General features: G+C 37.9%; 1 protein-coding gene across 1 annotated transcript in view; it reads left to right on the forward strand.

Annotated features, from left to right (window-relative positions):
- The window catches only part of DCDC2 (doublecortin domain containing 2), a 67,507-nt gene that overhangs the window by 11,805 nt on the left and 31,686 nt on the right, over positions 1 to 24,016 (forward strand). Inside the window, exons 3-9 of the mRNA XM_065629625.1 lie at positions 4,027 to 4,029; positions 4,318 to 4,332; positions 9,717 to 9,793; positions 9,921 to 10,052; positions 14,591 to 14,737; positions 15,872 to 15,926; positions 18,405 to 18,606. Of these exons, the coding sequence (XP_065485697.1) occupies positions 4,027 to 4,029; positions 4,318 to 4,332; positions 9,717 to 9,793; positions 9,921 to 10,052; positions 14,591 to 14,737; positions 15,872 to 15,926; positions 18,405 to 18,606 (631 nt within the window). The remainder of the gene's footprint in view (positions 1 to 4,026; positions 4,030 to 4,317; positions 4,333 to 9,716; positions 9,794 to 9,920; positions 10,053 to 14,590; positions 14,738 to 15,871; positions 15,927 to 18,404; positions 18,607 to 24,016) is intronic.

The raw sequence follows: 24,016 nt of genomic DNA on the forward strand, positions 1-24,016 counted from the left end.
AGGTTTAAAATACAGTGCTTGAGAGTTGTGAGATCTGAACTTACCATCAGAATTTTCCAGAATGGCATCTAAGGTGTTGCTGTAAGAGGGTGGTAAAATACTAGAACAGGTTGCCCAGCGAGGTGGTAGATGCCCCATCCCTTGAGACATTCAAGGCCAGGCTCTGAGCAACCTGATCTTGTTGAAGATGTCCCTGCTCATGGCAGGGGGTTGGACTAGATGACCTTTGAAGGTCCCTTCCTATCAAAACTATTCTATGATTCTATGAAAAGTATTTTGAGGACCTGCCATTTCTCTGTTTCTCTCTGTTCCTCCGTAGTGTAAAATTTGATTGTTTTAGTATCATTTATGGCAATTGTTTCATCTTCATCCTTTAAGTGCATCTTTTTTGTTAGGCAGTGGAGTCACCACTCATCTGTCAGCAATGATATGATCTGATTAATTTGTAAAAATTGAATTTTGGAAGTTTATAATGTTGTCTTGATTTCACAAATGATTTTGATATATTTATGCTGGATATACCTTGTCCCTAATGTACTTGCTTTTTTTTCCAAGTACATTCTCATGAAAAATCCCAGTATTTATAATTATTGTTTACTTCAAATGTAGCATTTATCATATATGACAAATAATGTACAGGTGTAATCATGAGAAAAAAGTTGTCATTTTTTCAATGAGTGTACTTTTGATTCACTTTAACTTTCAGCTGTCAGATAGAAGTTGTTTATTCACATTTTCTCTGTACAGGAGGTAGTTTTGTGAGGATAAGAGTGTGCCTGAAAAGATATTAGAAATTATGCCAGCATGTGCAAATTACAGCCATTTGATGTCAAAATAATCTATTTTCACAGGATATTATTTCCTAATTCTTTCCTAAGAATTGGAAAGAAACAAACATAATTTGAATAATCCAAAATTACTGCACATAGAATATTTTTATGTCTGGAAACAAATTGTGTATAAAGGTCTACTTCATATTCTGTGCCAATGTGCAAAACTTAACTCTTGCTACTCCATATCTGACCAGTTTCATTTCTTCTACTGCTAGTGTCACAGACTGAGTAAGGAATTTCTCATTTTCTGATGCTGAATTAGTTAGGAATAGTATGTGTAGTTCAAGGAATAAGACTATCAAAGCACAAAGATTAAAAAATGTGAAATACATCTTTAATCTCCTGAGCAACATCTTTAATAGTTAAATTTTATATGTTATTGTTTGGTATTTAGTATCCTGGCAACTTAATTAGCACAAGACGACATACAAAGCAGATACTCTTCCTGAGTGTTCATCATCTAATACCAGGAGGAATCAGAGAAGAACTGACTAGACATCCAGTTGAAACATAAGCTATGTCCTTTTTTTCTAATTAGGCCTGTGAATTAATAAGTTTTATCTTTATATGGTTCTGTATACCTGAATTGTGTAATTTTGGTATTTTAATTAACAGCTTGCTTACAAATGGATTTAGTGGATTTAGAGGCTTTGGTTCATGCCACTGGAGAATTTTATGGTTTGTATTGAGTTTGGTATGAAACTTGGAAGTCGGTTTCCTCCTCGATTAACATATCTGCCTTGTTCTGTAGGGTAACTGCTCTTTCTGGTCTGTGAGGAGGGTGGGAGGAAGGCAAGAGATACCAGTATTGAAGTTTTTAATGAGGCATGTTAGTCTCATTTAAAACTTGTTGCTGCATACTAAAATGAAATGGAAATATTAACAACTTTTACCTTTGATTAAAAATGATGGAAAAAAAAAAGGTTTTTGGTGGTTGCTTTTTGATCTTCAGCTGTCACTATTCACAGGTTCAGGCCCTTCTGATGAGCCACAAAGGCCAGAGACTTTCTTTTGGTTTAAATGGGTCTAAGGAATTTGAAAATACACAAATTATGAGAGGCAAAAATGTTCAGAATTCGCAGTATTATGTCAGTGGCAGAAATGAGTATCAGGATCTATTTTGCTTGAATAAAATCTGCATTATTGGTGCCATCATTGTGTGTGTTGTAAGCAGTGTAGGGTATAGCGTCACGCAAATCAGAAAAAATAGGAGCTATTCTTGGGATTCAGAAGCAATACAGATAGGATCTGTTTGGGGCCACTGCACAGGCTAAATGCCTGGGCAGATAGGGTCGTGCCATTGTCTGATTTATCCCAGCTGAAGGTCTGTCCAATGCCCCAAAACTATGAGAGATCCCAAGAGAAACATTTTTCTTTCCAGGGCTTAGCAAGATGGAGTGAGACTTATCCCCAGATGCACAGGGGATATGAACTTCATTACACTTACCACAGCTGAAAAGGAGGGTGATTTACCTTGGAGGTGAACAGAGTGGCTTTAAATGCTTTGGGAATTTTGTAGGAGTTTTGCAGTCTAGAAGGCTCCCTGAATCAGTTTGTTCTGGCATAGTTTGCTTCTGGCTTATTTATGCTTTATGTGGGCTGAGAAGTTTGTGTACTGCCACAGTGTTGTGACCTATTTATGTAAGCTTGGAGATATGCTCAGTTAATAGCAGTTTGATGCTTTGTATCCACATCAGCAGAAAGGTGAGTAGACTCTTGCTGAAGGCTGTTTTGTACTATCCACTGTACCATCTAGCAGTGCAAAGTAGCCAGGCAAATATAGATTATCCAGGTTAATTACTGTGTAGGATAACTGAAATGGTTTTGTACTCACCAAACACATCAGTGAGTTTGTTCTGAATCTTTCATCAAAGTGTATAAAAATACCCATTTTAAAATGTCATGTTTCTATGAAATAGATAAGATAAAGTATTTCCTATGCTGTAATAGCTTTAGAAAACTTACTGTTCTAATTTGCTTTTGATCACTGAACCTTGAACATTCCTTTCTTTCACATCACACGGTGGTGATGGTGTGTATAAATGGGATTTTGGTTCTTTTGACCCTAGTTCTACCCTTGGGGAATGCAAATATTTGTTCTCAATTTTCGTGGGCACACTGATTAACAAACAGGCCATTGTAACAAACTGGCAAAGCCATGGCTCATTGCCTGAGCTGATAAATTTGGAATGTGACATTGTGTTGAAATATTTAAAAATTCAAAAGGTTAGTTATAAAGTGACGTAGGTAATGAGTGAGATGTTCGTAGCACCCAAGACTACCTTAATACAGCAATAAGAAGGCCAGCTCTTAAACCTGTTTAAATCGAACCAGCACAGAGCGTTTGGTTCAGGGAAATTACATTTTTTGACTGTTGTTTTGTTGCTGTCTCGTATGGCTTTATAAATATGTGTAAACCTGTAAATCTAGCAGTTGTTCAGTTGCCCCCTTTGAAGGGGGCCACTTCTGGTAAGAAAAGGAAATAAGTCTGATAGCCATACTATTTCTTAGCTATGGATAACTAGCCTCTGTCTTCATGGCAGCCTATGAAAGTGCTGCCAGACGTCTGTGTTTAGCATATCTCTCATTATTTAATATACACTGGAAGGAAAATTAAAGCTAAGAATGACATGTTTCTATTTGAAACTATTCTCAAGTACATAAAAGTAACCTTTTTAGAAACTAAATATGCAGCATGGTATGTTCAGGGGTCAATTAAAATACTATTTAATGAACTGTGTACTTTTCTCATAGACAAGGACTGATTCTCTGAAGTGTCACGTGCCTCTTTCAAGTCCCAAGTAGCCAACAGGAGGCTGGGTAGTTTGTGGGGTCTGACTGAGTTTCTAGTCAATATTTTAATAGTAAGTGTGAAAAGTACAAAGTAGCCTTCATAGAAGCAAAAACTTAATGCATGTGGATCAGCAAATGGGCTCACACCAACTGAAACAAATACACATAATTTTGCAACATCTCCCTTTTAGGTATTGTTTTTTACATTTTACTGATAAACACATTTCTGAAGAAAGAAGTGAAAACCATTGTTTTTTATCTGTGTATTTCAAACCAATGTGTGGGTTGCTGAGAGTCCTTACATTAATAGCCATTCTCAATTATGATTTCCCTGTAATGCCATATATGTAATGTTCTTTTCCCAATGTAATACTTATTTGAGTTAGAAGCATTGCATGAGCAAGTCCATCCGTAGTGTTCTAAAAAGGAATAACATGTTTTTAGCTGATCTTCAGTCTTTCATGTGGTCAGCTGAACATGAACATAATGGGAATTTTTGTATGAAAATTATAATACATTGATGTATATGTGTATACACACACACATTATATACATGTATACACAAGTGAGTATGCACACACTAATTCCAAATGGTTTTCTTATAACAACTATTTTTCTCATGTGTACATGTGATCATATACCTGTGGTAATGGTTTGGCTGCTGACTTTTTTTTTTTTTTTTGGCCAACAGTCAACAGTGGAAGATGTAAGTACCTGAAGTAGATTGTGCAATGTGTTGTATATGTTTGCTAAGTGTTTCATCTGTGTTTGTTAAATTTTGTGACTATTTAATATATTTTTAGTGTAAGGGAAAAATGTATCGAATTTTATTATAAAGCAGCTGTGGGAGTGTGGATTTTTTTGCCATGTGTCAGTTAGATCCTGGTCTATCTCTTGGCTTTATGTTTTCAGAGGGATGTTAGGAGACGCTCAGCTGCTGCTAACATTCAGCAACACAAACTCAACCACAGTGAATTACAACTAAAGGTGAAAACTGGGCTCTAAGAGACTCTCTGTAGAATGTATTCTGAAATTCGAGTGTTTACAGAGATCTCAAACACTGCAGATCAGTCCCCACTCCCAGAATGTAGCCTGTATTGAGTTTAGCTGCTTTGTTTTTTCCCAAACTCTGCAAGGTGCTTTGCAAAGTTATTTCACTTCCCTCTGAAGCAAAAAAAGATCCGCATGCTATTGGTATAAGAGGCAGTGTGGGAAATAACAAATTCTTTGTAGAATAGAAAGGTAAACATTATGGTGGTTTTGAATGTCTGCGACCCCATGGTGTATTTCCAACTGTGTTTAGCTCTTGTTGCCTTGAAAATTCTCATTTGATTGGTTGCCTCCAGTTTACTTAAAGTGCCTTCTGAGTTTCAACTGAATTTCTCCTCCCTCTTCTAAATGCCTTGTGTTGCTACTGTATGTACTCAGATAAATATCTCATCACAAATTATGAAATGTTGGCAACATTTGTTAGTAGGATATGGAAGCTGCCCTTGAATGGGTCTGTTAAAACAAACTGAAAATGTACAAAATTTAAAGATAAAATCATAATGAGACCAGACCATTGATTAACGGAAATATGCTTTCAATTGCTGACATAAATGGGAAAGTGCTGATTTACATCAGTTGAGAATGTGGCTGGTGAAATTAAAACAAAATAAAGGGTTTAGGGGGCTAGTGATGCTGGTCTCATAATATAAGCACAAACTTTCACCCAAGACCACATAGTTGTTAATATGTAACCCTGCAGTGCCAGAGATGTCAGGCTACTCTAGAGGCTGCAGCACTGTGATACCTCCCACAAGCAAACAGCAGCAGAACCATATATTCTTTAATTAAATCCTGGATCAGGTCTTCCACTGGGGTGATTTGACATAACTCCATATACCTCAGAGGAACTAGATTGATTTACAGTGGCTGAGTACTTGGTCTTTTATTAATGTATACTTCTGTATATTGAAATTATGTTGCTTGCTTTTCATAACCATAAATAGTTTAATATTGGTCAGGTGGAAGTTGTTCTAAACTCTGTGAGGTAGGAACATGAAGACTGTGCCAAAAAAAAAAAAAGAGAACAGGACAGTCAGGTGAAGTAGAAGAATGGTGTTTAAAAATGTGGCTTCAGAGCAGGCTAGGGTTGCTTGTGCTGAGTTTTTGTGCTGCTATACTTGGAGAGCTTGGTATGCTATGCTGTAGCCAGAACATACATTATGCATTGTTGGAATACTATATTATACTATATGTAGTTGCTTGCATGTCTGCATGCTTGCCAGCTTCAAAATTAAAGGTGTTGTACACAGCATATTTGCAGCACCTCTGTGCAGCCACTTCCTTCTGTTTTTCAAAAATTTCTTACGATCTATGTATTTATTTTATCCTTTCCTCTCTCTCATTTGCACCGTCAGAGTGTCCCTGTGTCCTGGATGTTTATCTTTCTTTTGGTCCCTGAAGCAGATCAGCTGTAAAATGAACCTTCAGGAGACAGGCAGCCCCAAAATCCTTAGTTATCGCTTCTCTTCTAGACAAACAGAAATAGCCTAAACATCTGCCTAAGAGCATGTGGACCCCAAGAAAAGATGCCGTATGCTTGTAGTACACTTGCAGTATGCTGTTCATGTCATGTGTGGCAAAAAACTCTTCAGAGAGTTCTGTGCCACGGTGGTCTAACACCTGCTTAATTTAGTCCGGGCTACTCTGTTCCAAGCTCCCAGAAACTGAAGTTTTGTCTACGCACTGTACTAAATACTTGTGGGTGTTTTAATAGTGTCATAGTCATCTTAGTGTTGCCATGCACTGATTCTCGTGGTGTTACATTAGCAAATGTAATATTAGACTAGCGTATTCTTTTCACCTTTTAATATAGGAGGTACGTTTGATTTAAACACGCTTAACAAAACAACGAAAGATTGTATTTTGTTCTAGTTTAGGCTATGTTTAGGTATAAAAGACAAATATTAAGTCTCTGTCCAAGCTGCTTCCATCTTACAGTACCCTGCATTTTGCTTGTTTAAGAATAGGGCCAACTTGTTAGGTAACAGAAGGGTGACAGAAATATTACTGAACTTTTGAGAGAGTAACCCAGAAGACAGACTTGCAAGCTGATGCCACAGTATCTGTTATTGGCAAGAATACAATCCTCTGAATAATAAATGAGCTCTTAACATCTACCAGGTTGCTTGTTTTCTCAGGGGCCTGGTGACTGGGCTGCATGAAATAACATGATGGCCTTCTGAGGAGCCTACATCAACAGTAATGGTTTCATCAGCTTGCAGGAACAACGAAATAATTGGGCACACCTGGGACTACCTTAAAGCGCTCCTTTAAACTTAGCTAATACCTTCTAACTAGTTCCAGTAAAGTGTGGATCATTGCAACCTGAGTGTTACAGACTGGATTAGAGAACTGAGTTTGGACTGTTAGTAGTGTGTGGGAGCTTGAGCATTGGTATCAACAGCATAAGTGAGCATCAGAAATAGATGATGAATCAAGTTTTAGAAAAAGTTGATATAAGGCTTACTAGTTATGTATTGAATACTCTATAGGGGGTTAGCCTGGTAACCCAGCAGCTGTGCAGAAAGGTATAAGGGCAGCCAAAGTTAGGTCATTCCCATTTTGGATGCAACTTGTGTTTGGAGCCTAAATGTTTGGACCTGATGCTACGGAAGTAAATCAGTATTGCCTCAGCCTTCAGTAGCATACTCTTTAGAAAGTTACCTTATTTTTCTGTATTCTAAAGCTATTAGATTGCTTACATTGGGGAAATAACCCTTAATGGCTGATAGCAGCAATAGAAATGTTTTCAGATGTTGCAGTTTAAGGCATGTTTTCTTCTTCTTCCTAGAGACTCAGTAAACTTTCAGCTCAAATTTTGCTGATATAAACAACCAGTTATGCTCTGAAAAATTAGTTTTAAATGTTTCTGCAATGATGGCTGAACTCCTAAATTATTTGGCAGTCTCCACAAATTTTGCTACCTCCCCTAATGAGCTGTATGATAACAACCCCTTACTCTCTTTCCAAGCCTGTAGTAGCAGGTGTGAATCTTTCACCTAATTCAGAGCACACTGGAATTAACAGCAAGTATGTGAGTGACTACTCCTACATTTATACAGTCAGAAAATTACATTCAGCTCTTTGAAGGCAACTGTGAGGCTAATGTGGCCCATGGTGAAACTGAGTTTGACACCCTTGCATTAATATATAGTTTATGTACAGTCTAGTACAAAATTTCCCATTGTATGAGGCCAAGAAAAACATGTATCTGTGAAACAGATAGTAAGGAGTAAATATACTGCCCAGTAACTTGCATAAAGGGAAGATCCCCAGCCGTTCTGGGAGCCTGCTTCCTAGTCTGGTCCATGAGCACTGCTGGCACAAAGCGGTAGTAATATCTTTATTGCTGTCTCTCCTCTTGTAGAATTCTCTGGCCAAAATATCCCTTTGCACTGAGCTTCAGATCACTATGCCACTACTGCTGCTGGGTGGTTCTGTTTCATCATGCTGCTGTGCAAGGGCTAATTCTGCCTTTCTCTGTCCGTGACCAGCACAGGCTTTCATGTCTTGTGAGTCTGTCAGAAAAGGGAAGATTGGGAGGGCTATGCTGCTTACAAGGGCCTTTGAGAAAGGCAGGAAGCCAAAACTGAGTTGAATTCAGAATAGATATTCTTTTTTAGCAGACATTAAGAAAAGATTTTGTTCAACAGATTTACCTGTTGCTGTTTTTCAAGGAATGCCAGTTTTGCTTTTGCTTTGTTGGTTGCTTTTTCCCCATGAGAGCTATCTTAGCTCCAGAATTTATTTGCTTGGTGTAGAATTTGCTGTGTGATGTTCTTTGGGTTATGTGGGAAGTCAGATTTGATTATTTTAATAATAATTTTAGCCAGTTTGGAATATCTAATAGTTTGAGCACCTCTTTTGCTTTTTTCAGTATATACAAGAGAAAGATCTGGAAAGCAGTCCTGTCGAATGCTAAATGAAATTGTGTGAAAATCCAAGCAAAGACTTAAAGCGCTGGAGCCAAAACCATTTTCCATAAGTTAAATGAGAAGTATTGGTTAAGTTATTAGCACAGAGTGTGATAAAGCTGCAACACATCATGCCATTAGGCTGCTTTACACAGTGACTGGAACATTGCTAATTTAAATAAAGTTTTTACATCTGTTTGAAAGCATGTTTGTGCATGCCAGCTATTGAATCCTTCATCAAGCTTTTAAGGAACTTTTTAGAAATATCGACAACTTGTTAATGCATGTACTATGACTTTCAAATGTTTTGGGGGGTTTAACACCTTATTTTGATTTGCTAATTATGGATAATTTAAAAAATATTCCTAATGATTTTGAGGTTTGGATTTATCTTTTTTTTTTAAATTTGAAAGTGTGTTTTAAGTACAATAGGGAGTCTTAGCTAGGTGGTATTGTGTAACTTTCTGTTCAGTATAATGGCATTAATGTTGAGCCACCTGATTGCTCTCAATACAGTGTCTGTTCAAGAGTACAGGAAATAATGTTGGGAGTTAAGTAGCCTATGTTTTATTCTGAGAGCCAGAAATTTGCAGTTCACCTCACTTGTGAATCATTGCCCTAAATGGACACAGTATTCAGCAACCTTTATAAATCACTGGTGGATGTGGATGTAAAGACAAGCAAAAGTACTTACTATATAATAGCAGAGAGATCTAGAGATGGCATTTATTGTTATAAAGAGAAGATAGTTTAATTGTCTGAGCCATGGTTATGAGCAGTAAAGAGTAAGAAAGCAAGAACGGCATCTGAAAGTGTTGCTTTGGGTCTCTGGGAACAACAATACCAAAGATGTCCATACAATTCTCACCTCTCAGTGGAAAACATATATTGTGCTGTGCTGCACTTTGATACACTATGCTGTGGTTATTATTCAAGATGTATATAAACCTGCAGCAGTAATTATGTATGGTCTGTTAGTAGGTGAAGCTGGAATGGAATAAAATGCATGTTTTAAAAACAGGAAATTCTTTCTGCAGACATGTTGCTCCCCTTGCTGGTGGTGGTCAGCGCAAACTTGTTCCCAGAGTGAAGAATGAGTAATTTCTAATTCTTTGTGTCCTTGCAGGTCAAGCCGGTTACTCACAGTAGAATCACTGTGTCAGCACGGTTTCGAAAACAACTCCAGGAGCCCTACACGATTTTGTAAGTAGAATTTTCAGTTAGTGAACTACCGTTTTGGGGGCAGGGTGGTGGTAGTGGTGGTGTCCTAACCTCAGATGATTTTTGTTTAAAATGCTCCTCCAAATTATTTTACTTTGCTTTATTTCAGCCTTATTGCAAATGGAGACCTAATTAGCCCTGTAGCACGCCTCCTCATTCCCAGGAAAACACTGAATCACTGGGATCGTATTCTTGAAATGGTTACAGGAAAAGTTACCCTCAGAAGTGGAGCTGTTCACAGGTATCAGGGACATGAATATTTGCAAGTTACATTTGATACACGTAGATATGTTTTTAAAACTCCATAGGTAGATATAAAGGATCATTCTTGATTCATGGGAGATTCCACTGTAAGAAAATTAAAATACATTAGAGAGCCACAAAATGGAAATATGTTGACTCCAAGTAAGCTTCAGGTTTCATTTCAACTGCTATTTAAAAAAAGAAAAACCTCAATTTGTTTCAACTGTTATTTTTTTATTAAATATTTAGTTAGCAGGCATGTAATAATACAATAATAATATAATATATTTAGTATTAATAATTAAGTTACATGTCAGAATTAAATGAGTATGGTCAAGTTGGTGAAGATGTTTGGAATGTGGAATAACAGATGCGATCCATGTTATCTTCTTATTTCGATAGTTCTGTTAATTCACTTGGGCAAACCATTTCAAGGAAAATATTACATATTGTTTGGGTTTTGAAGACCTATGCTATGACTAGGGTGTACCTTATATTCAGCCAGCTCAGCCTCCTAATAAGAGCCAAGGACAAAGCTGTAGCTGGGGATTTGCCAGTTCCAGTGTCTGAGCTGGTCTGAGTTGTTGTGGTATTCTGGGAATAGGGATTGGCCTCTTGGATAGGTAAGTTTCAGTCCCTTAAGGCTTTTACAATGTAAAATAAGCTGTCTGAAATAGGATTTGGTAGTTGCAAGTTTTAGAGCAAAATGATATATGTGGTTTGCATTGCGAACACTGCAGTGTAAATGGGCTGCCAAGGTGTATACTGGCAAATTACTGACATTCCAGTGTTGCCCCATGCAAAGCACATTACAGAAATCCGTTCCTCAGATGTGAAAGGGCCTCTTGTGGAAAATCATTCTTCACAGCTTACACAATATCATCTGAGGCTAAGCTTGCAAAAATCTTTCTCAAATCAATGGTAAGGTAGGCTTTCAGTTTTTCTGATTGCTTTCTCAGAGCTGATACAGACGATAAAAGATTTAAGTAATGCTGTCTGTTGACTGTTAGCTCTCATCTGATTTTTCCTCTCAGCCCTGCATTTCTTTGCTCCTATTGTCTGGCTGTTTAGCACTTTTACTTGCAGTAAAGTAAACCTACATATGTGTTGCAGTTTTCTGGGTCTGACTCTCAGCTAGTGTAACTCAGAAGTAAGCAAAGTAACAGCTGTTCACAACATACCAATTCTTTCTGTTCTCAGGTCGTTTAGCAATTTAAACACCTCTTGCATTCTATTCTCGTTATTTGATGTCACTTCTTGGTGAAACGGAATGATGTACATGAAAGCATAAATCATTCCATACATAGCCAGGATTGCTTTTGAGAAGTTCCCTTCGGTGCTCAGTTTTAATCCTTTAAAAATAAGATAATGTACATGACATTTTGAATTATTTAATGTTTTCCTTTTTCTGGTTTTCTATTAACCTGCTTTTCATTTTCTTTTCCTTAAAATGCTAGGAATACACATTAAATACATTAGTAAGGTGATTGGTGTTCTTTAATAAGTTACATATTAATTGCTGAGGTTTACTGAAACTATGTTAGCATTAGGGGAGGTCCTGTAAGACCATTGATGCTGGGAAAAGATAACTTCTCGTTAAAGAAGGATAAATAGAATTACAAGAACCTGCATTATGTATATGACAGTTTTTCTTTTCCGTGTTATTAAAAGACATACAATGCTGCCAAGTCTTATGCAGTCTCATATGTGGCTTTAAAAAAACCCATTGATCATCCCCGTCAGAATAGGGATGTAAGTAAGAAATATGAGAGGCTGTGCCTGGGGATGAGGTACAGCAACCTGATGGGCAGGTACCTGGTGCATCGACAACTGGGAATTTAGGAATATTGGTCCTGCAAGTAGTGTCTCTGCTGTCTCCTTTCTCACCCTGTATGCTTGCTTTGATTTGGCTGCCACTTTTTGGCTTGGGTTCAGGAGGGAAAAAGGAAGTCCACTGACATCCCAAAGGACAAGCCCTAGGTCATCCCCCAGTGACCAGAAGAAGTGATCACAAGGACATCTCTGTTGCATAATACTAGCCAGAGAGAACCCAGCTGGTCTTTGAGTGGTTGTGGCCAGGTGGGTGGGTAGAAGGCTTCAGAAGTAGCTGTCACAAAACTTGTGTGATGCTTGTTAATCAATAGTTATTTGTTTGAAGTTCCATTTTTTTAAAATGCATTTTTAATTTCACTTTCATTTTCAGTGACTGATTATGTTTGATTCAGTTATTGTGGTTATTATTTTCAGGGTGAAAAATACAACTAGAGATTACCAGATAATCCATAACATTTTGGTGAATTATATTAAGCAAACAACTTTTGTCCATCAAATATAACATTAAAACGCAAGTAAAGGGAAAGATCCGTTACAAAAACCCATAGTCATGTGTATAGTTACCCCTGTATGCCTGCAGCACCATACAAATACATAAAACAGTTCTTTAACTTACATTGGTTTGCCATTTTTTCCCCTGAGTTCCCCAAAGCAAAATGTAATTCAGCAAAACATAGTGAGATTAATTCGGAAATAGGACTCTTGCTGAGTTTTAGATTGCTTGCTTTATTTTCATTGTTTGTGTGTAACTGATGTCTGTGGCAGTGAAATATAAATTGCTCTTTGAATTGCTGGCATGCCTGTGAAATGTTTGCACTAAGAAGTAAATATGAGTAATACCAAGGGGGTGCTTCAGGATTATCATACCTCTTCACAAGGAAGCAGCAACATGATCAAGATTTTAAAAAGCTGCAGTGTCACCTTTGAGAACTTCCGGTCTTTGCATTTAGAAAACCAAGGTACTTCTTTATGGCAGGAGGCACCTAGAAAATCAAGGTGCTTTCATGGGTGGAATATAAGACATGGACAGACTGGAGCAAGCACAGCAAAGGGCCATGAAGATGAAGGTCTTGAAGATACCAGTCACGTGAGGAGCGCTGGGAGAGCTGGAACTCTGCAGCCTGGGGAAGAGAAGGATCAGGGGGATCTTGTTAATGTGTATAAATACCTGGTGGGAAGGAGTGAAGAAACAGCAGCCAAGCTCTTCTCAGTGGTGCCCAGTGACAGGACAAGAGGCAATTAGCATAAACTGAAATACAGGAAATTCTGCTTGAATAGAAGACAAAAACTTAAAATTTTTACTGTAAGGGTCATTAAACACAGATTGCACTGAGAGGTTGTGGATTCTCCATCCTTGCAGTTGCTCAAAACATGCCTGGACACCGCCCTGAGCAACTTACTCTAGTTGCTCATGCTCTGCAGAGGGTGGTTGAACTAGACTGTCTCCAGAGATCATGCCCAACCACAGCTATTCTGTGATTCCTGGTTCTATAAGCTGCATCCTTTCTTTTTTCTTTGTTTATTCAAGGTTGTGCCATTGTGTGTATGAACTTAAGAAGCAACTTTTTCTCTATTAAATTGAAAATTTTTGCACTTTGTAAGTCAGGGTTGTTCTCAAGGCAGGCTATTGATATTCTTCCTAAAAGGTTAATTTCATAGGTGTATATATCATTTGATATCTCCTTGCATTGTGTTGAAATTTATGAATAACACATGTAGTAGCTGCTGTAGAAGGCTTCTAGAAAGGCAAATAAGATGGCCATTCAACATTCATGTGTTTAAGACCTAAATGCAAAACTGTTAATTTTGACTTTTTAATTAAATATAGATATTGTTGAGTTTTGGAATATGCTTCATAAGAAAGAGTTTATTTATTATCAAATGTTACCTCCTTCCTCATTGTTTGGACCATCCTTAAATAAAATCACAAATGCAACAGTGAAGTGATTGGAATAGCATAGAAATAATATATTGACCTCCTCTGCTCAAGTCCCTAATGAATTTCTTTCTTCTCTGTAAGGAGTACTAAAAATTATTGTGGTAAAAATCTACCTGATGTTATAGACATATTAATTATTGGTATTGTAGATGGCTGAGAAACACAATGTCTTTTTATAATGTATTATTGTATTTCCTGCTACTTCCAGCCTTACTCTACCAGCTATAGCCATGTTCCAGCCTTCTGATCTATGCAATATAAGTGCAATATTATCAGCTTGGTCTGGATTAGGTGGACAAGTCCTGGGTTTCCAGTCATGGGGCCGTGAATGCCCTGTTCTTCCCAGATTACTGCATAGTGCCCAAAGCACAGATGGGAGGTAGAACTTGGTATGAGAGGGGTCAGGAGCTCATGGAATAGATGCCTTCCAAGGTGTCATGGGAAAGGTATTGAAGACCTTCTAAGTACAAAGAAATTTATTTCATTTTAGAAATTATGAGAGTATTTCATCTGTCATAGTGCTTCATACTTCATTAGTTTTATATAATATAAAAGTGTGATTTACGTCATTATTTTGTTCTGTCTTGTCCTTTGTTTTTTATGTAGCGACTGATCATTGTATGACATTCACTGTACTTTATTTGGTTTCAAATCTGGAAATTCAACATGATTTAGTGAGTTTAGGTTTATGTAGCTTTCAGCACTCTTAATACACCTAACTGAATGTTAAGGCTTATTATATTAAGCATTTTCATATTTTTCAGACTTTACACTTTAGATGGAAAACTCGTTCAGAATGGGTCAGACTTGGAGAATGGGCAAATATATGTTGCAGTGGGTAGAGAAAAATTTAAGAAGTTGCCGTATGGTGATCTGCTGTTTAGCAAATCTACAATAAGAAGGCCACAGGGGTAAGTTCTATAGGTGTGTGATATAATTCTCACAGGCTTGTGTGTGTCAGTTTGTTTACTAGGTACCACAAGTACAGTACAAAATCATCATTTGAAGAATGAGGGATGGGTGGATGAATTAGCATGGATGCAAAACTTCATAGACAACTTTGGAGAAAGTTGAGATAACAAAAAACGAGAAAATGGAAATTCAGAAGACTCTCTCATCTCGTAAACATACCATTGATCATGTATCACAACATTAATGTCAGAGAAAGGAAGAAAGGATTATTTTGACTTGGCTTCCCCTCCCTCCTCCCCCCTCATATAAACATGTACAGCTGAATGAGACTAGGTGCAGCTAAACCAGGCTAGATCTATACTTGTTTGGTAATGTTTTGTGGAATATGTACTCCTTTAAGAATGCTTTATGTTTGGGTCTATTTTTTTGTAGGCCAGAATTATCACATTAAATAGAGTCCTAAACTGGGTGTCTGTAAGGAGAAACTTGGGCTTTTGGTATCTATGGAAAACATGAAAACTGGGAGCCATTTTGTTGAAATAAATTGACAGAAATGGAAAATTGTCTCTCAAATTGGTGTATGTTAGATAATTTTTCCCATATTCTGTATATAAACTGGGGTTGGTTTGGTTTTTGGGTTTTTTTGTGTGTGGGGGGTTGGTTTGTTTGTTTGTTTTTGGTTTTTGTTTTTTAAGTGAGCAACTGTAGACAATGTAAATAACTTGAAAATATTTTGGGAAACAACATTTGCAAAAAAATGCATTTAAGAACAGTGAAAAGCTATGTGGATCAATTGATGTAAACAGAGTTGTTGAAATTGCTGAAACTTTTCATTATAAGAGTTGTAAGGATCTTTCACACAGTAATTTGCTGAATGCTGCTCTGCAAATTTTTGGTATATAAAGTGTGCATTGTGGGGAAATGTAGTGCATTTGTTTCAATAAGTGAATGATTATGCATTTTGATGTAGTCTAGTAAACAGAAATTAGTGATTCTTAGTAAAAACATGCAATGCATAAAACAATTAACTCTGTTGCTGTAGCTGACTTGGTGTTATCCAACTTGGTTATAGATACATAGTGTCTATGATAGTGACAGTGTACACAGTTCTAAGATGTGGCTTATTGCTGCAGGTCCAAAGGCTCTGTACTCCCTCCGATTGTGGGATCTCGAAAGTCTAAAGGCAGTGTAAGTATCAAGTGTGATAAAAGAGATTGTTTCTAATCTTGCTTGATGCTGGCAGATGGAAAGTCCTTTGGGTTTTAATTAAATCAGAAGAGAAAAAATCCACAGCCACCTGATGGTATGCTTATTAAAGCTTGATGAATCTGTAGCTATTTGCAGTGTCAATTAAACAAAAGAAATCTGAGAAAACATTTTTGCAGTAGTGGCTGCTTTATTTTTTATAAAACCTTCCATAGCAAAGATCAGCTGCTACCTTGAGGTCTTTCACATAAACCCGGTCAGCTATATTTGTGTATTTGTTTAATTATTTATTCAAATTTTGCACCTAAAGGAAAAACACAGAACCTTTTACAAAACGTCTTAAGGAAATGGTGTTTCTGTATGCTGGGTCTGAATAGAGCCCTAAACCAGTTTCCTATCTGATGTGTTTTGTCCTAGCTAACCACTAAATACAGAGCTTGAGCCTCCACTGCTTTGTATAGTGTTCAGTTATTTATATGTGTACAAAATAAGTCCACTGTAAATTTAAAACAGTGCCAAATCAGAATACAAGTATCTGTTTGCACTGATTCTGTACAAGTGCAGTTTACTGTAAAAGTACAAGACAGCAGAGTCAGGCTCACAGTCTGTCATTATAATTGTGGTAATTGATCATGTCCATACGCTGTTTACAAAACAAAAAACCTCTAAACATAATAAACAATACAAATACAAGTCTCTGTTCCATTCTGTTGAAATTCAGTCGAAGATAAAGCTCAGTAAGGAACATACTTTCAGGTAGTGTTTGTTTTTAAAATGTGAGCTTTGCAATTCTAGCATTTGTAAAAATAACTTATTAACAGTTTTAACTTCTTGCCTCTTCTATTACTTAATAGCATACACAGAAAATTATTTGATATTCACTTTTATTCCATTGGGATTGTAACATTCATAACAAGTGTCAAAACTTAAGGAGGCAGGGATATGCCCTATTGCTCTTAAATATCTAATGCAACACTTGAAGTTGCATAAACCATGCAGTTGTTTGCTTCAATTCGATATCTAGACTTTTTTACTATTATTTTTTGGGAGTAACAGTCTCCAGTTTGAATTTGAAGAGACTGAAATACTGCTGTGCCTTCCTTTCTCTTTATAGAGAAAGGATAAGAGGTAGATTTGATGGTATTTGTAGATAAATGGAGGATTAGATGGTAAAAGCTAGATACTGTTTAAGTAAGATATTTTAAATAGAGCTAATTTCTACTGAACATGTGAAAACTGGAAGAATCACATAAAAATGTAATCATGTATGCAGGACTTTTTAAAGAGATGCGGGAATTTATTCAGGGCTTTTTTTTTTTTTTTTTAAAGAGTTTAATTTTATATAGTATTACCTTTAGCAGTGAGGTGAAAAGAATTGTCCATGACCATTGCAGAATGAAAGGCCTTTCTGGTGGGCAAGTTCTAAAATGGCATGAATTGTTCATGCAGCCACACTAAGCAAAACAACAAAGTAGAGTATGTTAATCTGTGATTCAGTTAAGTCCGTGATAAGGTGAACAGTTCCAGGTACTGTTCAGGTTTTCTGCCCCGTCTGCTTGAGTGTTTCATTGTTATATGGAGTGCTTTGCAAGATCTAGATTAGGAAGAAACTACACACGATGTTAACTGGCAAAAGTAGGACGCTGACAGCCTCTAATGAGAGGCAACAATGAGGGTGTTCAATTGGTTAAGTCTTTATGCAGCCTAGAACGATATAAACAGCACCCTAAAGGGCTGCTGTATAGTGTTCAGGTTTTTATGCTGTTGATTGTGAACAGATTTTGACTGAAAAAAAGGTGTATAAATAATAAAATCTCTGGATAGTACACCCAGGATCGTACACACCTCAAAGATGTAAAAATAAGGACCAGGTTTCCGGTTGTTTCTAGATACACCACAGATCAAGCAGAGGAAGTGGCTGATGCCCTTGGTGATGATTCAGAGGTGATGTGTTGGCAGACCTCTTTCTTCCTGTCCACTTGGCAGTCAGTGTTACTGCCGCATGAAGACTGTCATCCTCTTCCAGCTGCTTTGGACCCTTAGATTAATGCCCATGTCTCATTTAAATAGACAATGAATTATGCACAAGTTATGTATGTTACATTTTGTGACTTTCCACACATGTATATATGAGATATAACTATATCATATGCATGCATGTGTAGATTCACCTAGCCATTCTTTTCATCAAATGAAACATTATTTCCTTAAAATAAATGTGTTATTTTTTTCCGAGAGTTGTTGAGGAGCATTTAATCAGTTGGATCATATAGTAAGCTGATGAGATAGTTACAGTTTTCTGGATAGTTAAAGACATCATTAACTGTACTGATTGAAAATCAATATGCTTCTTTAACACCTCATACCAATCCTTAGTACGAAAAGGTTGAAATAATATTGAGATTTAAAAACCAAACTCTGTAATTTTCATCAGTGGAAATTATGTACGCTTCTTTTCAGGGAAGCGATCGGCAGTCTAAATCTACTGTTGGATCCAGTGACCCTGGAGAAAACAGTTCTTCACCTCAGCTTCCCAAAGGAAAAGACAAAAAAACCCAGAACCCAGATGGTTCTGTGTCCAGACGACACTTTTCTAACAACTCTACAAAAGTGAAACAGACAATGAGAGTAACAGCTTCCACAGGAGTCCTTCAAGATAATGGTCAGTACTGAAATAAACACTATTGTAGCATAGTGGCTTTTGATCTTCAGTTAAAATAGTGAAATAATATGCTTGTATAGTTCTTGAATTGTCCATTTACTCTGGCTAACTGAATTTACAGACGTTCTTTCTGCTTAAGAAATGTACCTATGCATAGCCGTTACGTTCCTGACTTCATTTACATGCCACAGAAGGCTGTATATGATTTTTGGAAGTTGGACTTGGAAGTTAAACTAATACAGTCCTATCTTTATGCTTTTGACAAAAGCAGAAAACATATCTTGACCATTTTCCCACTGTTCCGCCCTGCAGAAAAGTGAAGAAAAGGAGGTGGTCTGGTCAGAGGACACCATGGTGTCCCTGTGGATCCCTGGTTAGCTGCCTGGTTCTGTATAACAAAATGAATAGACCCTGGGGGAACAACACAGGTATGAACTCCAGTTAGCTGATACCTGCTGAGTCTAATCATACAGAAGAGCTGCTGGAGGCGCTTCTAGAATTTCTCCCCCACTGTGCTGTGGCAGCAATTTAGAAATTTAGTCATAAATATTCTCCTTGAAAAAATGCTTTTCTTCACTTACAGTGTGGTCTTCCCCCTCCTCCTACTTTTTTAATGGCTAGAAGACTGTCCCCTCACGGATATTGCTGCCATGCAGAGATGGCTAATTTTCCTCATTAGTAATAGTTCCAGAAGTCATTAATACAGACGAATTAATATCTGCCAGGAGAAATAAATTATACTTTTCATAGCATCTGATACATATTCTCACTGCTGTTTAAATGTTAATAATTTTGCAATAAAAAAATCAGTCTAAAACTTCAGTATATGTCATCCAACAGCACAGTTTTGTACCTCTATTTGTCTAGAATCTTGAGCTGTAAATTTACTTTGAGTCAGGAGCAGTTTTATAAATTTGAGTTTTAAAAGATCAATGAAATATATGCTTTTGTAATCTAATTATGTTTTCAAGAGTTGGCTTGTTGAATTTCAGGTTTATTTTAGTCTTGATTCAAATACCATTCTATCCTTTTGCTGATAAATGGACGTAATTTTAGACAACTCTCTTTTGGTCAAGGTTTTTTTTCTTATTGAAGAAACATGATTATATTATGATGAAAGTGACTGGAAACATTTGCCCTTTATAACTTGTGAAATGACTGAATATATTCTTCTTCTGGAAGTCGTCATGGCCTATCACTACTTCTTACAGATTGAGTGGTGCATGCTAAGAACGTATGAGAGAGAGACTACCAGAGCTGACCTCTCAGAGGGGGCCTTGCATGCTTCACTTACCATTTTTGAAGGCTCAGAATCATTATGTAAGACATAAAGAATGCAAGGAAGGGCTTTTACATTTAGGCAGTTGTCCATCCTGGATACCTTTAATCTTTGATATGTTTTCTTTATTTTGAAACAGATGTGTTGACTTCTGTTGGGAAATGCCGTTACGGAATTCTTTATATAGAGCTAAAAACCTACATGTTTTGATCTAGTCTCCTGTTCAGAGTACTGAACTGCTCTGAACCTCTACTGATGATGAGACAGATCTCAGTCAGACCTCTTACATTAAGAACAGTCAAGCCACATAACTTTTTCTGATAGGTATAGTGCCATTATAGTGATTTTCTATATGGTATCTTTTTCTGGCCTGAGGGTTTTTATGAGTAAAAGTTCTACAGATGTTTCCTGGAAGGAAATGGACTCCTCTTGCTTGAGAGAAATTTCCCTGTGTCAGCCTTGAGTTACACTTTCAGAGGTTCCCAATTGCTTGCTTTCATTTCTCAGTGGAGGGAAGAGTGCTAAAAGCAGCAATAGTTTCCCTGTCCTTTCAGCAGGCAGTGACTCTTAATTTGCTAGACAGCAGACAAGTATAGGGAGATATTCACCTCTCCATATTTAGTGCTATTGGTGCTCCACCTGCTGACAGAAATGGTTGGAAATCCACTAAGCAGAAATGACTGCTTACTTCTCACTTCAGCTTTTCCATGCTTTGTGAGTCTTGCCTAACTAGGAGAAGCTGTTCAAGGCAGCTAATTCTCTGGTTTGAGCTAAAGTGTATGTTGGGAGAAGCTCCCAGTTCTTTCTGTGCACCTCTATTTGTCCTCCATGTATGAAGATCTGCTAGCAGAAGTGGGAATGGGCGATTTGATGAGTGTACTGTTCTGCAAGTCTAGGTAGACCTAGCTGGTCATGCAGGCAGTTGCTGAGGGAGATGAAATCTCTAAGCTGAATTCAGACAACAGTATGGAATGAGAAATCCAGAGCCCTGTAATGGATTTCTGCTGGGGTGCAATCCCTGCTCTCAAGTGTATCTCTGTTGAGGTGGAGATGAGCCAGTGATAATTGTTTTCTTTTGCCAAGCATGAAAACAAACCATCTCATGGTCTTGAAAGTCTTTAGGACAACCACAGTGACAACTACAGACTTGTGAATATCTGCAGACTTATCTTTCCCAGTGACATTCCCCAATATTTGTTCATCCAGATCAATCCACAGAGTTTTATTTGTTTGGTTTAGATTTTTTCCTCTCTGAAAGAGGTACAGCTGTGCTTGCTGCAACAGATTTAGTCATATCAGCCAAGCAATATATCTGAAGCATATTCTGAAATAGGTGTATCTCATTGTAAGAGAGCGTAATTCAGCCTCTGTATTTGGTTTATTTTCTGAATAGGCTGAGGTCTAACAGACTGGTAGATGTGCTCAACATTTTGACAAGGGCTGATGCTGTTGGCAAAACATCTGAGGTTTCTTTTGACCTGCTGAGGCAAGAGGTGTGTGCCACCATTTAAACAGAAGCAGAAATGTCCTTCTATAAGTGAATGGCATTTGAGGTGCTGTGTTCAAAAAAAAAAAAAAAAGTATTTCATCATTAACATTAAGCACTAAAACGCACGTATAAGATTGTTAGTAGTACCTAACACTACTCAATTACTTTGAAATTGAATGCTTCAATGCATTTAGTATACACATTTCCCTAGGATGCAACAGTGCCTTTCAGAGATATAGGAAATGTCTAGACTTAGTTACGGTTGTCGAAGTGTACCCTTTTAGAATCTCTGGAGACAGCATTTCTTTTCTAATTTTTTTTTAAAATTATTAGTGTGATGATAGTTGTACAGCTGGAACTATTCTCAAGTAATATACTAACAGTAGGTTGTAGGTTACTCATAACTTTTCCAGGTTTTATGTGTGCAGACTTTTTTTTTTTAATTGAATCCTAGGTATGTAAAACAGGAGTTAACAAACCATGCTGTGTTTGGTAACCAAAATATGTCACTGTATATTCCTTTTTATTGTTCATTCCCATGTAAATGAACAGGAGGCTTCCCTCTGGAGAGTTGAAAGCACTAGGAAATAACCTTCTCCATGTGGGATATGAAGGCTTCTTAAATTGCTTTTGCACTTTTTCGCCAATATTTGTCTGCCCGTGAGAGACTGTGGCACTTGCAGGCAAAATTCAGGAAAGGAGGACAACTCTTGAAAAATCAGACTAAAGGTCTTTTCGCTCATGTCTGGCCATGCGTGGGAGCTCCACTGTAGTCAAAACATAAGTAGCTTGTAGTGAAGTAGTTCAAAGAAAATGTGCTATACTGACCCCAAAGGGTCATCTTCTATGCAGTTGTCTCCCAGGTGTTTTTTCTGGTCACACCTGAAGATGGAGTGACCTGAAGCACAGGCCAGGCAGGCTGTAGGAGCTGTGAGCTGTCAGTGTGGAGTGCTGCAGCTTCAGTGTCCTCCTGCCCTGACAACCCTCTGTGACAAAGGCTGCCCAGACAGAAAGCCAGTGGACCATATAAATGTAGGGTTGCAGAGGTCAGCATTACACTGTATTTCTGTCTGTTATTATTTGAAGAGACTGAACTGCTGTGTGATTTGGGATGATGGTCAGCTTACTGCCAAAAGCTTATTATTTTGTGACTTAATAGATTGTTTTGCTATCAAGTTTGTTTCTTTATTTCTCATTAACTGAGTATTTGTCACCTGTGGGACTATCTATTGAGTTAAATATATCACAGGAGCCTGATTAAGTATTTCCACCAAATTATCTGTCTGCAGATGGGAAGTGGAAGTTCTTAGCTGGCTGATGTACATTTTAGGACAGAGGTAGGTAGCAGAGTAGTCCCCTCGAAAAGCTTTCACTGGAGAGCCTCAGCAGTCAAATCAGCTTTACAGTCCCACTGACTACAACTCTGTCAATGGGGGATCTGAGAAAGAAGTAGATGAGTTGAAATAAGCAAAGCCTGAAACATTCTGCCCTCATAAGCATTGGCATTGTTTTTATGGTGTGTCATAGGAGAGTCACCTGGCTCAGTTTTGACCTTTCTCTAACAGAAAAAAAGTTCACAGTGGTGAAGTCTCACTACCATGTTTCCTTGCTGACCAAACAAACCAACCAGTTTGCCTCTTTCAAGCAGACCAGGTTGTGACTGGCTTCTCTGACTGCCGCTTTTGACATACTCAGGTGACCTCTAGCATACCAATGAAGCAGGAAGGAAGTAAATGTTAGAAATATGCAAAAACTGAAACTATTGTAATACCCAAATGACCTAACATGATCCTATCCTAGAGCCTGTTGTTTGTGGCTCAGTAGGCTGCTTGGGTTTAACCTGATTGCCCATCTCTTGTTTCCATGGAGTACATCTTGAAATAAGAACAGAAAGTGTGAAGATCATAATGTGCAGTGTTCTTTGGAAAATATGTGTTCAGTTACGTCATTTGGGGCACCAGATTCATCAGGTGGCCTGCCTGGTGCTATTTCCGACTTCCTGTATGTCAAGCAACAATGTTGCCATTGTTCTGGTCTAAGTGTTCCCAAACAGGGCTGCTACTGAGGTTGGATTTCAGCCTGCCATTATAAACTTCATTTATGCACTTTGCAGAAATCAGTATCCTGAGTGGGCAGGTCTTCAAGCAAATCTCTAAGCTAAGCCCACTTCTTGTACCTGTGTCCTGCAGTGGTCATGGTCCTGCTGCAGGGAAGGCTTTGTCACCCAAGCCAGACTGTCTTTGACAACCTTTGCTCTGATTAACCCCATGGAGAGCTCCTAGTAAAGAAGATGATCTGCAGAAGAAGTTCCCAACTCCATTTCTATTTGTCTTTTTTTATCCTTGGGGGACACCCTGTAGGACAGGGGTGTCAAACTCATTTTCACGGGGGGCCCCATCAGCCTCACGGTTGCCTTCAAAGGGCCAAATGTAATTTTAGAACTGTATAAATGTAACTGCCCCTACATTCATACAGTCCTAAAGTTACATCTGGCGCTTTGAAGGCAACCGCAAGGCTGATGGGGCCCCTTGTGAAAATGAGTTGGATACCGCCGCTGTAGGGAGTCACCACTGTCTGCCATGCTTTCCATACTGTTGAGGTGGTGCATCAGGGAGAGTTTTACTGCTTGCTAATGGCTGAAC

This window comes from Caloenas nicobarica, chromosome 2 (genome assembly GCF_036013445.1).
Source record: "Caloenas nicobarica isolate bCalNic1 chromosome 2, bCalNic1.hap1, whole genome shotgun sequence".
NCBI lineage: Eukaryota > Metazoa > Chordata > Aves > Columbiformes > Columbidae > Caloenas > Caloenas nicobarica.